The 12,418-nt window shown below is 41.2% G+C and overlaps 1 protein-coding gene across 1 annotated transcript in view; it reads right to left on the bottom strand.

Moving 5' to 3' along the window:
* The window catches only part of DOCK3 (dedicator of cytokinesis 3), a gene marked incomplete at both ends in the record, with an annotated part of 180,583 nt that overhangs the window by 3,214 nt on the left and 164,951 nt on the right, over positions 1-12,418 (bottom strand). Inside the window, 7 exons of the mRNA XM_084214222.1 lie at positions 1,877-1,964; positions 2,867-2,985; positions 6,338-6,490; positions 8,365-8,446; positions 8,957-9,092; positions 10,543-10,664; positions 11,079-11,195. Coding sequence (XP_084070348.1) covers positions 1,877-1,964; positions 2,867-2,985; positions 6,338-6,490; positions 8,365-8,446; positions 8,957-9,092; positions 10,543-10,664; positions 11,079-11,195 — 817 coding nt within the window. The remainder of the gene's footprint in view (positions 1-1,876; positions 1,965-2,866; positions 2,986-6,337; positions 6,491-8,364; positions 8,447-8,956; positions 9,093-10,542; positions 10,665-11,078; positions 11,196-12,418) is intronic.

Consider the following 12,418-nt stretch of genomic DNA (forward strand, 5'->3'; position numbering starts at 1 on the left):
GCAGTGCCAGCCTTGCTCATCTCTCCTGCCATATCCCATCATCAAATGAAAAAGAGAGAAAACCTGATTTGCTTGGCCTGTAAAACTATTGCTGTGCTTGTTGTTTTGGGTTTTTTTAAAACACTGAGATGCAGAATAAGAATGTGAAGAAGAACACATGGTACCCCAGTAAAAAATTGATTTATGCTTTCTCAGTGTTCCCTCATTCACAACCTTTTGAGTATTTAGGAGTGCTGGAAGAAGGTGAGATGATTTTGAAGAGTGGCTGCTGCCCAGTAAAACCAGTGTTTCAGCCAAACTGCTTCAGGGAAGAAGCGAAGCAGGGAGCTCCCAGTGCTGAGACTTAGCCCAGGTCTCTCTCTGTGACTGTTCAGTGGCCAAGTTTCATTAGTGGGGAGGTTGCATTTGAACCATTCTGCCCCAGGCAACTGATGTCACCACTGTCACTGGGAATTACCAAACAGAACTTCTGACACAGCCAGGAGGGGGTGGGGGCAGTCAGGGTCCTGATTGCTCACAAAATCCAGGGCAGATGGCATCCCAAGTACATAGAATGCGGGGGGTTCAGGCCTGCCAGCAGCATCTGTAACTGTGTTTTGCCACCAGCCAGGCACAGGAGCTGGGATTCCTGCTTCACCATCCCCACTGAACATCACCTGTGTCTTTTGTGGCTTCTTAGGGATTCTTTGATCTCCTGGCACTGAATACCACACTCCTGCATAATATCACCCACAGATACAAATTCAAGTATTTTTTCCTAGACAGACAATAAATATTTATTGACTTCCATTTTCAGATCTTTTTCCTGTCCAGTACAACGATCTCACCATCTCTGTCATATGTCTGGTTCAAAGTAACATGGCTAAGATGGAGCTCTTAATCCCTCACTCCGCATCTGAATGCTCTTGTCATCACTCATTATTGTTATCAAGTCATCATTCTGCCATTTATTCAGAACTGGTGTTTGGTTTCAATCTGGACCACTCATGCTGAAGTAGGGGATTCTGATTTATTTGAAATTCTAAAATAAAAATCAGCTTTTTTTTAAGGTATAGTTTAGTTCTGGCACAGTTACTGGAACAAAAAGACAGATAAAAATCTGAGTGCATGATGTAGGTCAGACTAGATAGTTGCAGTGGTCTTTTCCTGGCCTTAAAAATCTTTTAGGATACCATTTTTTCCAGCCATACATGACTGTTGCTTGCTTAGTCAGCCTCCCTGTCTCTGATTCTGATTCAGGAATTTTGCCCTCTTCTGCTTTTTCAGAATTCTGCCTTTCAGATAATTTTTGAGCCCATCATTTTGTCCATGGCACCTCCTTTACAAGCTGCTCCTTTTCTCTTACACGAAACAAATTCTTCCATCTCTTTCATTTTTTTTTCCTCTCTTCAGGGACTCTGCCTTGTTTTTTTCAAAAGAATGAGTTAAAAAAGCATATATTGCTAATGATAAATAAATATAAACAACCTCAGAGAGAGATTATGAGGAATGTTTGTATTTTCAGCAATACATGTGTGTTAAAAACCAGTATAACTCATGAGTAAAAAATAGTCCCAGTCTTGGGCTGTTCTTAGATAACTTCTCATTTGCTGCTTTGCAAGTTTGCTTGACAAAGGCTGCAGGAATTGTTTCAATAACAAAATGCTAAACTCAGAAAGCTTTCTGAAATAAGGAGGTCTGTGCCACCCCACCCTACTGTGAAGGCTCTGAAAGGATGGTAGGTTGGCAGAAGGTCCAGTTAAACTGTTAATTAGAAAAGTGTGAGAGAAATGCACTCCGCCAGGAAATGTAGAAGCCCATTTGTTACTTGCTGTAGCATGAGCAGAGGAATAATTTTTAGCTAGCAAGCATGCATGCTGCAGAGGAAAAGGAGTACCTTTCTCAGCCACAGACAGGTTGGGATCACTGCAAGGTTTGCACGGTCCAATCATTTGCTGGATCAAGGCGCGCTGGAAATTTGGAGGCTAAGAGAGAAGAAAGTTAGCAAAGAAGAGTTAAAAAAAAAAGTTACAGAACAGCTGGGGCAACATGGGGACTTTCTGTTCCTTTTTTTTAAGCAAATAAGTTCTTAAACTAAAGATTCCCTGGGAACTTTAAGCTATGCCTACATTGGCAGGTACTGCAGTGCAAGGTGAGTGGATCTCTAGGGTGTAACAGTGCTGAGGGTCCACAATTCCTGCTCTCTGGAGGAGTTGTTTCAGACTAGCTCTAGCCTGGCCTTGTGCCCATTAGCAGCTGGAATACATTGTTTTCCCTCTGAAGCTTATCTTTGGTTTTGTTTGAACATTGACTTTGCATGCTATGAGACAGCTCTCCAGTGCATGTATGATAAGTGGGCAGGATCAGAAGATTCCTTTCAAAAGCTCAGGCCAGGGTGAGATTTAAATGCTTACATGTATTAAATTTGTCCAGGGAAATTAGGGCACAGATTTTTTTTAAAACAATGTATCAGTATATTATTTCAGCCTCTCATGGTTTTTGATACCTCTGGAAATCAATATGTTATTTAAAATAAACTTGGAGGCTAGACTGCAGGATGGATGGCCATGGTTCTAGACAAATAAAGAAAATGGTGTGGCTACTTGCAATGGACCAGGGCTCCCAGGATAAAGTTAGGAAGTGAGTCCATTTTCACAGGATATGTCTGCTCTTTTAGTAGTCACTACAGTTTGTATCACTCAACTGCCACAGTGAGTGCCTCCAGGGGTGGACTAATAGGGAAAGTTCTGCTTTACCTCTGAAAATGATCCCAAATTGCTGTGCTTTCCAAAAATAAAAAAGAAAGCTTTAAGGTGGTGAAAGCCAGCAAAACTACAGCCACAGTTTAAGGTGGCTGAAGTGACACAGAGGAAATCAGAGCTGCTACCTGTCCGTTTTCCATGATAGCTGCAGGATACATGGCGCTGCTCGGTCGGTCCCGGTGGGCTGGCAGCAACATCATCATCTCCCGAGAGTGGCGGTACTTATCTGGTAGAGAGGGAGAGCCTGTAAACAAGTGAGAAAAATCACGTACACGGGACAAACAACAGCCATGTCTCTGCATGCCCAGGGATCTCAGTCCTCCTGTGCACTTGGCTCGGACACATGAGCTCACAGGACTCAAGGAAACATGGTGCCGAGCCCACTAAGCAGCTGACTGTTGGTGGGTGCATAGCACGAGGATGGAGTAAGAACTGTCTTCTTGTATACAATTAAGGACATACCACGTGGGGTGTGTAAGATGTGTGTGTCCCTAGTTGTATGTTGCAAAGTGCTTCCTTTCAAACATAACAATAAGTGGGCATCTGTGTGGAATCAGCTGTGGCTGTGCCTAACGTTCCTTTGCCCCATAAAGTATTGTAGAGTTACAGAAATGCCATAAAATTGTTAATTTTAAGACTGAATGTGGGAGAAAGGGATAAAAGCTTGAGATACACCATTCAGTTAAAGCAGAAATCTATGGGAAAATACTTTATTCCTTCATTCTGGATAGAGGTAAGTGTTTAACTGGTGCTATCTTGGTCAGCTTCCTCTTGTTAAAGCAAACCAACCCCAATAATAAATAGCATATTCTATAAATGTGAGAGGCACTTTGCTTACAATGCTGCTGTAATGATGATTACTGTTGTGTTGCTGTACTGAGCCCTTTGATGACACCAGACATTTACCAATGCTTAGAGTTTTGTAGTAGGAATAATAAGTTTGATTTATCTATTAGTTATCTGTATAGTTGTCATTTAAGATACTGGGGTATTTCATGTAACAGCTTCCTGGCAGGTGGAATTACTTGGGACTCATGTCCTTCAAGATGAGTGCCACATAACAATACACCTTCTGATGTGCAACAGCTGACAGTGGGTTTGCCAGAAGAATGATTCTGATTAGTGACTTCCTAAAGTCTGACCCTACTGATACATGCAACCCTTGGGATGCACAATATTAGGCAGGATTGATGTTGTGAAGCTGCTGAAGTGAGCTGTAATTTGCACTGATTGTTTGATTGCGTCACAAACACGCACTGAACAGATGGCAGCACACAGCGCATTACAGAGCCATGCCAGCTTTTGGGGAATACATGCCCCCTCTGGCAAACTTCCACAACCACACACATTACCTGGACAGCACTCCAACATATGAGCAAAGGCATTGTTGCTGGCTGATGCAGCTTTTACCCCAGCAAAAGCAAACATGCAGTTTTGGGGACTAATATTCAGCACACAGTGGAAGGAACAATGTGTCCAGCAGAATGCAGGATAAAGTCCTACAATTGCAACATTTCCATGAGGGGGGGCAGATGCCAGATTAATCTACACCCCCACTCTGACATGAACAGTAGCAGAGTATCTGCATTCTAGTCCCGAACTCATTTTCTCCCCAGACATAGAACAGAAACATAATTAGACAACATTCTTTGCTTTTATGTACAACATTAGCTTGGAGAACACAGTGTTAACGCTTTGTGCTGAGTCTTTTCCTCCCAGGTCACAGATTTGTCCTGTTCTGCAGGACAAATGTTAAGATGCTGAACTTTTAGTTGTGCCCAGAACTACAGCACAGCACAACCTACACTGCAAACTTCCTTTTTATTTATCTTGTCATATCAAAGACCAAACCACCTCTACCTGCTGTCAGTTTATATGGGATTACAGTGTCAAAAGACCTTGGACTGCAGGACCTAAAAAATCCCACATGTGCTGGCAGAGTGTAGTTTAAAAAACTGGTACTCTAAATTTGTCATTAACTATTCCTATAAAAATGGTAACAGATTATGCCAAGTGTCCAGTCTGCAAACAAAATTTAAGTATTGCTACTTTGGACAGATAGCACAATAACTGCAGCTTCTGGCTGGCAAAACTTAAACAGCAAAGTCAAAAAAAGCTTCTAAAGCTTCCAGAGCAGACAGTGGCCATAATAAAATGCTGCAGCATGTGCCAGAGCTTACTCCTTTTAGCATGTAGCTTGGTGCACTTGATGTGTTCAGCACTGTAGGTACTTTCTAATGAGAAAGGAAAACCTGTGCTAAAGCCAGAGCTAGTTTTGCTTTTGAAATTATAAATATATGAATCCACTTGTGACTAGTATTAATTTTAAGGAATCAACGGAACATTAAGGTAAACTCCAAAATCATTGAATCTCTTCTGGTTAATAATTTTTATTATGGTTATGAAAAGTTTGCTCCTGCACCAAATCCTAATTTTTTTGATTTAAAAAGAAAGTTTTAATATAAGTACATGTATTCTTGCAAAGTGCTGAGTAAGACACCGTGACTCATTTTCTACACCTTAACAAGGGACAGTGTTGAGGAAGCAGCAGGGATGCCTTTAGAGGCAAGTCAAGTGTCATGTGGGCATTGCTTTTTGAGTGCATTGGAGGAGTCCTAATTGTATTTTAAATTAAATTACTGATAAATCCTAATTCACTCCTAGCTCTTTCCAGGCCTTTTTGAGGTAGTTTCTTGCTTTCTGACTCCTGGCTTGTGTAATCTTTTAACTGCAGTAAAGTTCAGCAGTGCCTCATGAACCACCTCAAATGAAGTCAAACCAAACTGAATTTCTTATTGACCTTTTACACAACAACAGTGGTGCTTCCCTGACAGGGAAGAAACTACTCAAGGGTCAAGCCAGGTGAAAACTGAGAGATACATACTTGTAATTATGAGTAACTGCTAATGTCTATTGTTAGCACAGAATTAGAAAATTCTTGCAGTATTCTGAGTTCAGTTCTATCTAAGACTTCTGCTGTAACTTGTGTATATTATAACTAGTGTAAATTTTGATGCCTTAATCTGCAGTTCAGTGATAAAATCAAATAATTGATCAACTTTCCTGATGACTATCCTTTAAAAGTTCTTTATAGATAAATAGCTTAGTTATTTTCTTTGGACAAGCCAAAGAATCACCTGTGTTGCTATTTCAAAGATCCATAAAAGGGTAATTTTTTGGAAGTGGATAACAATTTAAATTCCTGGATTCTTAATACAAAAGGCCATGGCTTCCTTTGGTCACTGATGGAACTAATTTGTTTTAAAGATATCCATCTCCTCAGGAAAGGACTCTGCAGTAAAATAGAGAAGGTGGTCTAAGTACCTGCATTATCATTTGAATAAATGAGAGCAGCATTTAAAAATCAGGTTAAACCCTAGAAATCCTACCCAACCATGCTCAGGTTAAAGCCACAGTTGGCAAAGATGTTACGGTGATAAATTTAGGTGGCCCTTGTGAAATGAATTGTTGGCCTTTGTCCACTTCCCATCTGACAAGTGTTCAGCTGCAGCATCGTGACTCTCGTAGCTTTGTTGGCAGTCTCAGCAGAAAGGCCAAGGGTTGGATGGGTCATGGAGACTGAACTATCCTCTCACCTCTAGAGGTGGTCCCTCCAGGACAGAGATGAGGCACATGGGTGGGGGCAGCGTGGGGGAACTTGCACAGCTGCCGCCCATGCTGTATCTGCTCTGTGGGTAAATAGAGGGCTTCAGCCTCCAGTGGTGTCAATCCAGCACCTTTCACCAGCGCTAAATTAAAAAGAATATAAATAAATACCAAAAAAAAAAGGAAAAAAAAAAAAAGGATAGAGGTGCATTGGAAGAGCTGCATGTCATGTCTGTGAAGTACCTTGCTCCAGCCAGTGATACTGGTCTCATTTTCACAAGCATCAAATTCACCCAGTTAAAACAAAAGGAAGAATCACAAAGGAGAAGAACACAACTGCATTATCACAGTGGAATTTAAGTGTAAGGGCTTTTTCTCATTAGGAGAGCTCCATTTCCAACAGCAGTGTTGTAATAACCAGGACAGTGACTGGCACACTGGGAAACACAGATTGCATCTGAGACCTTACTAGAAGTGAAATCCCAGGAGTGGGTAATGTCTGAATGCTGTGCTCACCTAATTTAGAAGTGAACAGAACAGCAGAGAAGAAACATTGTATCACAGGCTATATAAATATTTTTCAAACTCATTACTTCTCTTACTGTTTCCCATTTGAAATCTATCTGGGTCCCATCCCTGGGAGGTGCTGTTGGCTCACCAAGCAGCCCAGAGCCTTTGGAGCATTCATCACGTTGGTTTCTGAGCAACAGTGAATAATACCGTAGAGGGAAGCTGGTGATGCTTTGCAGTCATCAGGCTCAGGAAGACTGTCACAGCCTGTCACAGCCTGTCAGTGTGAGCCTGTCACTGGACTTCTAAAGTGGAAAACAGCGTGAAACAGTACAGCACCAAAGCCTTCAGATCCCCCCAAAGATTCACATGCCAGCTGAGGCACTTCCACTTAGGGACGTCTTCCTGACGTGATAGCCCTCTCCTCAGTTCCATCTTCCCTCTCCTCTTATTCCAGTTTCACCTGGTTACTGTTTGTCATGATTTTCCTTCCAGCCCTTGGTAATTAGTGCAGCTATTTGCCTTTATTTGAAGATGTTCACTTCTCACCTTTCTACTCCATCTGATCCCTCAATTAAATCACCTTGCTGCATCTGTGTCATAACAACAGTCAATTAGGATTTTACTGGCAGATGGAGCAAAAAAGCCCCAAGACTGCTTGAGAGAAAGGGCTCTTCTCCATATTCCCTCTCCATCAGGAGACACAGAATTCCCCTGTATGGAAAAAGGGGTAAGATTTTAATATCAGCCTTTATCTCTGACTTTATCATGGACACCTTCTTCAGATGCCTGTGAAAAGAGGTGTAGAACCTGCAAGTGAGAATCCAAAATGAGAGGAAAAAACGGAAAACCTTGAAGAGAAGTTATGAAAGTCAGGGGATCACAGAGTGGTTTTGCTTCAATTGGGGAAGAAAATAATTAGCAATATCAAGACCAGCTACTGTAACACAAAGGCAATATGAGTATCCCCAGAGTCTGCTTTTATATTTTTTCTTTTTTCAAGAATTTCCCAGCAGGGAAGCCCTTCTTTATCTCCATTATTTAAAATTCCTATCTTTCAACATTCATCCTATACATCTACTTTTGTATACATATGTTTCTGCTAAACTGCCTCAAGTCCTTTTTTGTCATAATTTCTTTAAGCTTGTAAAATTATTTCTTTGCCTTTGTCTTCATGATCTCTCTTTTAAGTACTATACCGAGGACTATTCTTGTTTTCCTCTAGACTGCCTGCCACAATTTTGTGGTGGAACAATGGAAATCATTATGAAATTCAACTGCCTGAAACCAGTATGTATTAGAGATACATTTGATATACATGAAAAAAAGCTTAAACGGGGAATTAAACCATTTGTAAAGAAAAAATATTGAAGAGGTATTTACATGTCCAAAAGAGAAACAGTGTTACATGTCAATGCATGTGGTGTTTCACCTGTAAGTCACCAAGATTGCCAGGTTCAGGGAGCACCTGCAGGTGCCCCCCCCATCAGGGCCTGTCCGTGCTTACCTCGAGCGCTGGAAGGGGCAGAGTTAATCATCTGGGATGGTGCCGAGTGAGTGGAGCTCAGGCTGGAGGTGGAAGGACTAGCCTGGGATGAGGATAAAACAGAGACATTGGTGACTGAGCTTTGGTACCTGGGCTTAGGATAAACAAGCTGCAGGAGGCAGAGAAACCATTGAGAGAGCCCTGAGCACAAAAGTGCCTTAGGGATTTACCTGTCTCAGGTGAGTCAGGGCAGCTTCAGTGCAGGCCACTGCTAACCTGAACTCAGGACCGTGGGACTTGTTCCACCTCCCCAAACCAAGAGCAGCACTAACTGCACATGTTCAACAGGGCAGGTAAACAAAATGGGATAAAAATCTCACTTTCTGAAAGCAGCAGGGTGACCTTGGACTGCAGTACCACAGTCACTGTACAAACAGAGATTTCTTCCCAAAGTTAATCTAGTCAGTTACTGTCATATTTCTTGAACAATGTTAGATTCTACCTATTCAGTTATTTGAAAAAAATATCACAGACAGATCCGAGCATGTGCACAGGTAAAGTGTACTGCTCCTAAGCAAAACCCTCTGAAACTTGTTCTGTGCTGGAGCTGTACCTGCATGTGGTACATATCCTCAGCAGTCTCCCCCACAGAGCTGTCTGTCAGGATAACCAGGTTTCCTGTTTCACTGGAGGTGTGCGACGACAGAGAGGATGAGGAGTGTCGGACTGAACCAAGCATGTTCAGTGGGCTGCAAAAAAAAAATAGAGCAAGGGCATAATTATTTTTTAAACCTGATTTTTTCCAAACTATTAAGTACCTGCAGTTACCTGCTGCTTTAGGTCACCTCTAGATGTCAAACACTTCTTAAAGGGCCAAATAAGCTCACACAAATCCATAAATGTGGGTAAATATGAAAGAGGTGACAAGAAGATTACAGGTAAAAGAGAATAGTACATAGGATGTTGAATTTCAGAACCCCAACCCAGGGTAATGTCACATCATGACCTTGGGTGCATATTTGTTTTGTTTATAACAGAACACACTGAAACCACTCACATTTTTAATGCTGAGTGGGAGCAGCTTAAAAAAAAAACCATTCCAAAGGAATCCAAGCACAAGACACACAGGTCAAAATCCAGTTTTCCTTATTGCATGCATTGGGCCTCAGCATTACGGTTGAAGGCAACTTTGTAGCTGACAGTAAATTAATACAGCCCAGCTGGTGTGCAGGCTGTACCCCAATTCCCTCAGGGAATGAACTTTTCTTTGTCACTCTGAACCACACACACAAATACACTGTACACTACAGCATTTCCCTAGTTTGTCCTAAAAACTACAAAAGCCTTCTTAAAGTGATGAATTTTGAGGAAAAAAAAGTTATCACCCAGACACTATTTATCAACTGCTAAGCAATGGGAACAATATAAGCTACTCAGTTTTACTAGCATAAAGAATGTCTCCATCCTGGATTCATGGACCAATTTTCCACAGCTTTTTATGCCAGCCTTTAAAATCAGCTAAAATACAGTGACCCAATAAGAAAAATAAACACAGAAGAGCAATTAGCATTTTCAAATAAGCAATGTTGGCTGGATATAAAAAACACTATTTTGTCCTGGTAATGCCAATTTTTATCCTTTTCTCATTATCTTAGATTTAATATATGGGCATTCAGTTTGAAAAAGCACCACAGGGTCATTTTTTGATGTACTGATCAAAACACTATGGCAGCCTTTCTTGTATTTGGCTTCTGATTTAGTCAGAATTATAAAAATAATGATGTTAACAATTTTGATCTTTCAAAATGGGTACATATTGAGTTGGGTTTTAAAACAAGCCATATAGTTTTATGGTAGATAAGGACCAAGTTATTTGCTGTTGGTGCAACAGAAGTAGGAGAGGTTGGGACCTCTGAAGTCAGATTGAGCCCAGAAAACTGAGTGGCAGATTTGTGCTTCTGCCTCTACAGTAAGTAAAGTGATGGAGTCACACCTGGAGGTGTTCAATATTTGCTGCAAGTTAGATTTCTCAACTTTCTTATTCCAATTCTCCAAGCACTGAATGAAGACATAAGGCACTTCTGCCTAAACTCATGCTGCCACTCCTGCAGTACTGCTAAGCACTCCTTAGATCCTGGAACTTAGGTGGAACTGCGTGCAGAGCCCCTGGGTGTTTGGGAAGAAGAGGGAAGAGGTTACCTGTGTCGATGCACCAGCTTGATGCTCTCTGGGCTCATGGGGCCGTGCGACACCAGCACGTTGCTGCGGGGGGTGCTGGAGCCTGAACAGGCTGGGCTCAGCTTATCCAAACCAGGCAGCTCCTGCATAGCAAACACACTTCAGCTAAGTCACTCATGGAAAAATGCAAGTTTTCTTCATCCATGCTACTTCCAATTATGGGACTTCTTCTGAAGAGAACATTCAACACCTCCTGTTAATCTTCCTCTGTCTTACATAATTTTCTGCTATGTGAAATAGCAACTGAAAAATAGGCTTTACAATTGCACTGTGATATGACAAAGAACATACAAATATTAACAATTCTTGCTGAAAGGCCAAGTTAACATATTTTCTACAACTGCCTTCTTGCACAGAAATCAAGAATTCCATTGGTAATTTGGCAGTCCAGTAGGTTCAATAAGTGCTGTATCAGCCCAGTTCTTTTGTGAACCTTACTACAACTGACAGATGTTTAATCATATAATTCAAAACTGGAAAAGTGACTGTTGGCTTACATGGTACAGACTGGATCGCATCATCTGGAACTGATCTATCAGTTTCTTATGCAGGGGACGCATTTCGGGGTGTACAAATTTCTCATGGACTGCCAGGCCCACTCCTAGGACATGTACCTGGAAAAAGAAAATGCAACATCAGAAACCCAAATAAATTGTGTCCAAGAGAGGGAACAGAAGTCTGTCCTGCAGTTCTGGCAATGTGTAAGGAATATGCCACTGTCCATTATAAGACTGCTTCTAATTAAGCAAGCCTTGGAGTCCTGGCAAGTTCATACTACTCCAACAAGTATTTAAGTGTGAGACAAGTACATTTGTGTCATGTTGCGTTGCTTTTCTTGGGTGATAACTGCAAAAAAACCCCAAAACAACCAGCTAGATTCTCTCTGCAGAGTGAACAACATTATGCCCTCACAGAGATAATGCCTTGTGACAAAAACTCCTCCCAGTGCCAGGGACAGTGTCTGAGCTGCCAGCAGAGACTTCTAAAAGGAATTTCTGATAATTGAGACGAACAGCAGCAGTGTGGCACACACAGTCACTCCTCCTGTTCCTCATTAGTTACTTCTAAAGGTCACTTTTTCAAAGGTCAAACATATAATATTAATGATTGAATGAGATTACATAAGGCCTCAGATGAAAGAAAATAGCAATGATAGGAGGCTTAAGATGTATGTAATTCCCTACATGATCCAAAATCTGTACAAACAATAACTAATTAATCTTCAAACATCTCCTGAGGATTGAAGGGAGATAAGCATTATTTTACAGATGGGAAATCTGAAATGCAATTCAGTGATTTGTTGAAGAACAAGCCTAGTAACTCTATTCAGATCTGGGCACATTGTTTAATGGGGTATATCTTTCCAAACTTTCAGTTAAGAGGGATGTGATTATCTGATTCCATTCCCATCAAAGCATCCCGCAGCTTTATCTACCAAGATGTTTCAAGGAGACACTATGGAAAAATAAAACTGCAGATAATATAAATAGACACTAAGTTTTCATATGTGGCTCTGCCACTTTAATCTCAACCCTGACCTGTCCTGCCTCCGATTATCTTTGAAATTTGCTAGGAAGACAAAATGGCAAAAATGAATGGCAGGCTTGAAATGCAGCAAGATAGCTGTTGGATAATAAATGTAGAAAACAAAATTAATGTACTTTCAGCTGAGCTTCACCTCACATCGCATAAGGTGACTGACTTGTCCTAATCACCTTGCCCACTTCCCTTTTGTTTTTTGTTTGAATGTATTTAAATCTCCTGTACCAAAAATCTTTTGTTTCTGAGTGAATCAGTTGGATCTGATGTTTAGACTGACTGCTGATGAATCCAGACA

This window comes from Fringilla coelebs (assembly GCF_963513975.1).
Source record: "Fringilla coelebs genome assembly, chromosome: 13".
In the NCBI taxonomy this organism is placed as follows: domain Eukaryota; kingdom Metazoa; phylum Chordata; class Aves; order Passeriformes; family Fringillidae; genus Fringilla; species Fringilla coelebs.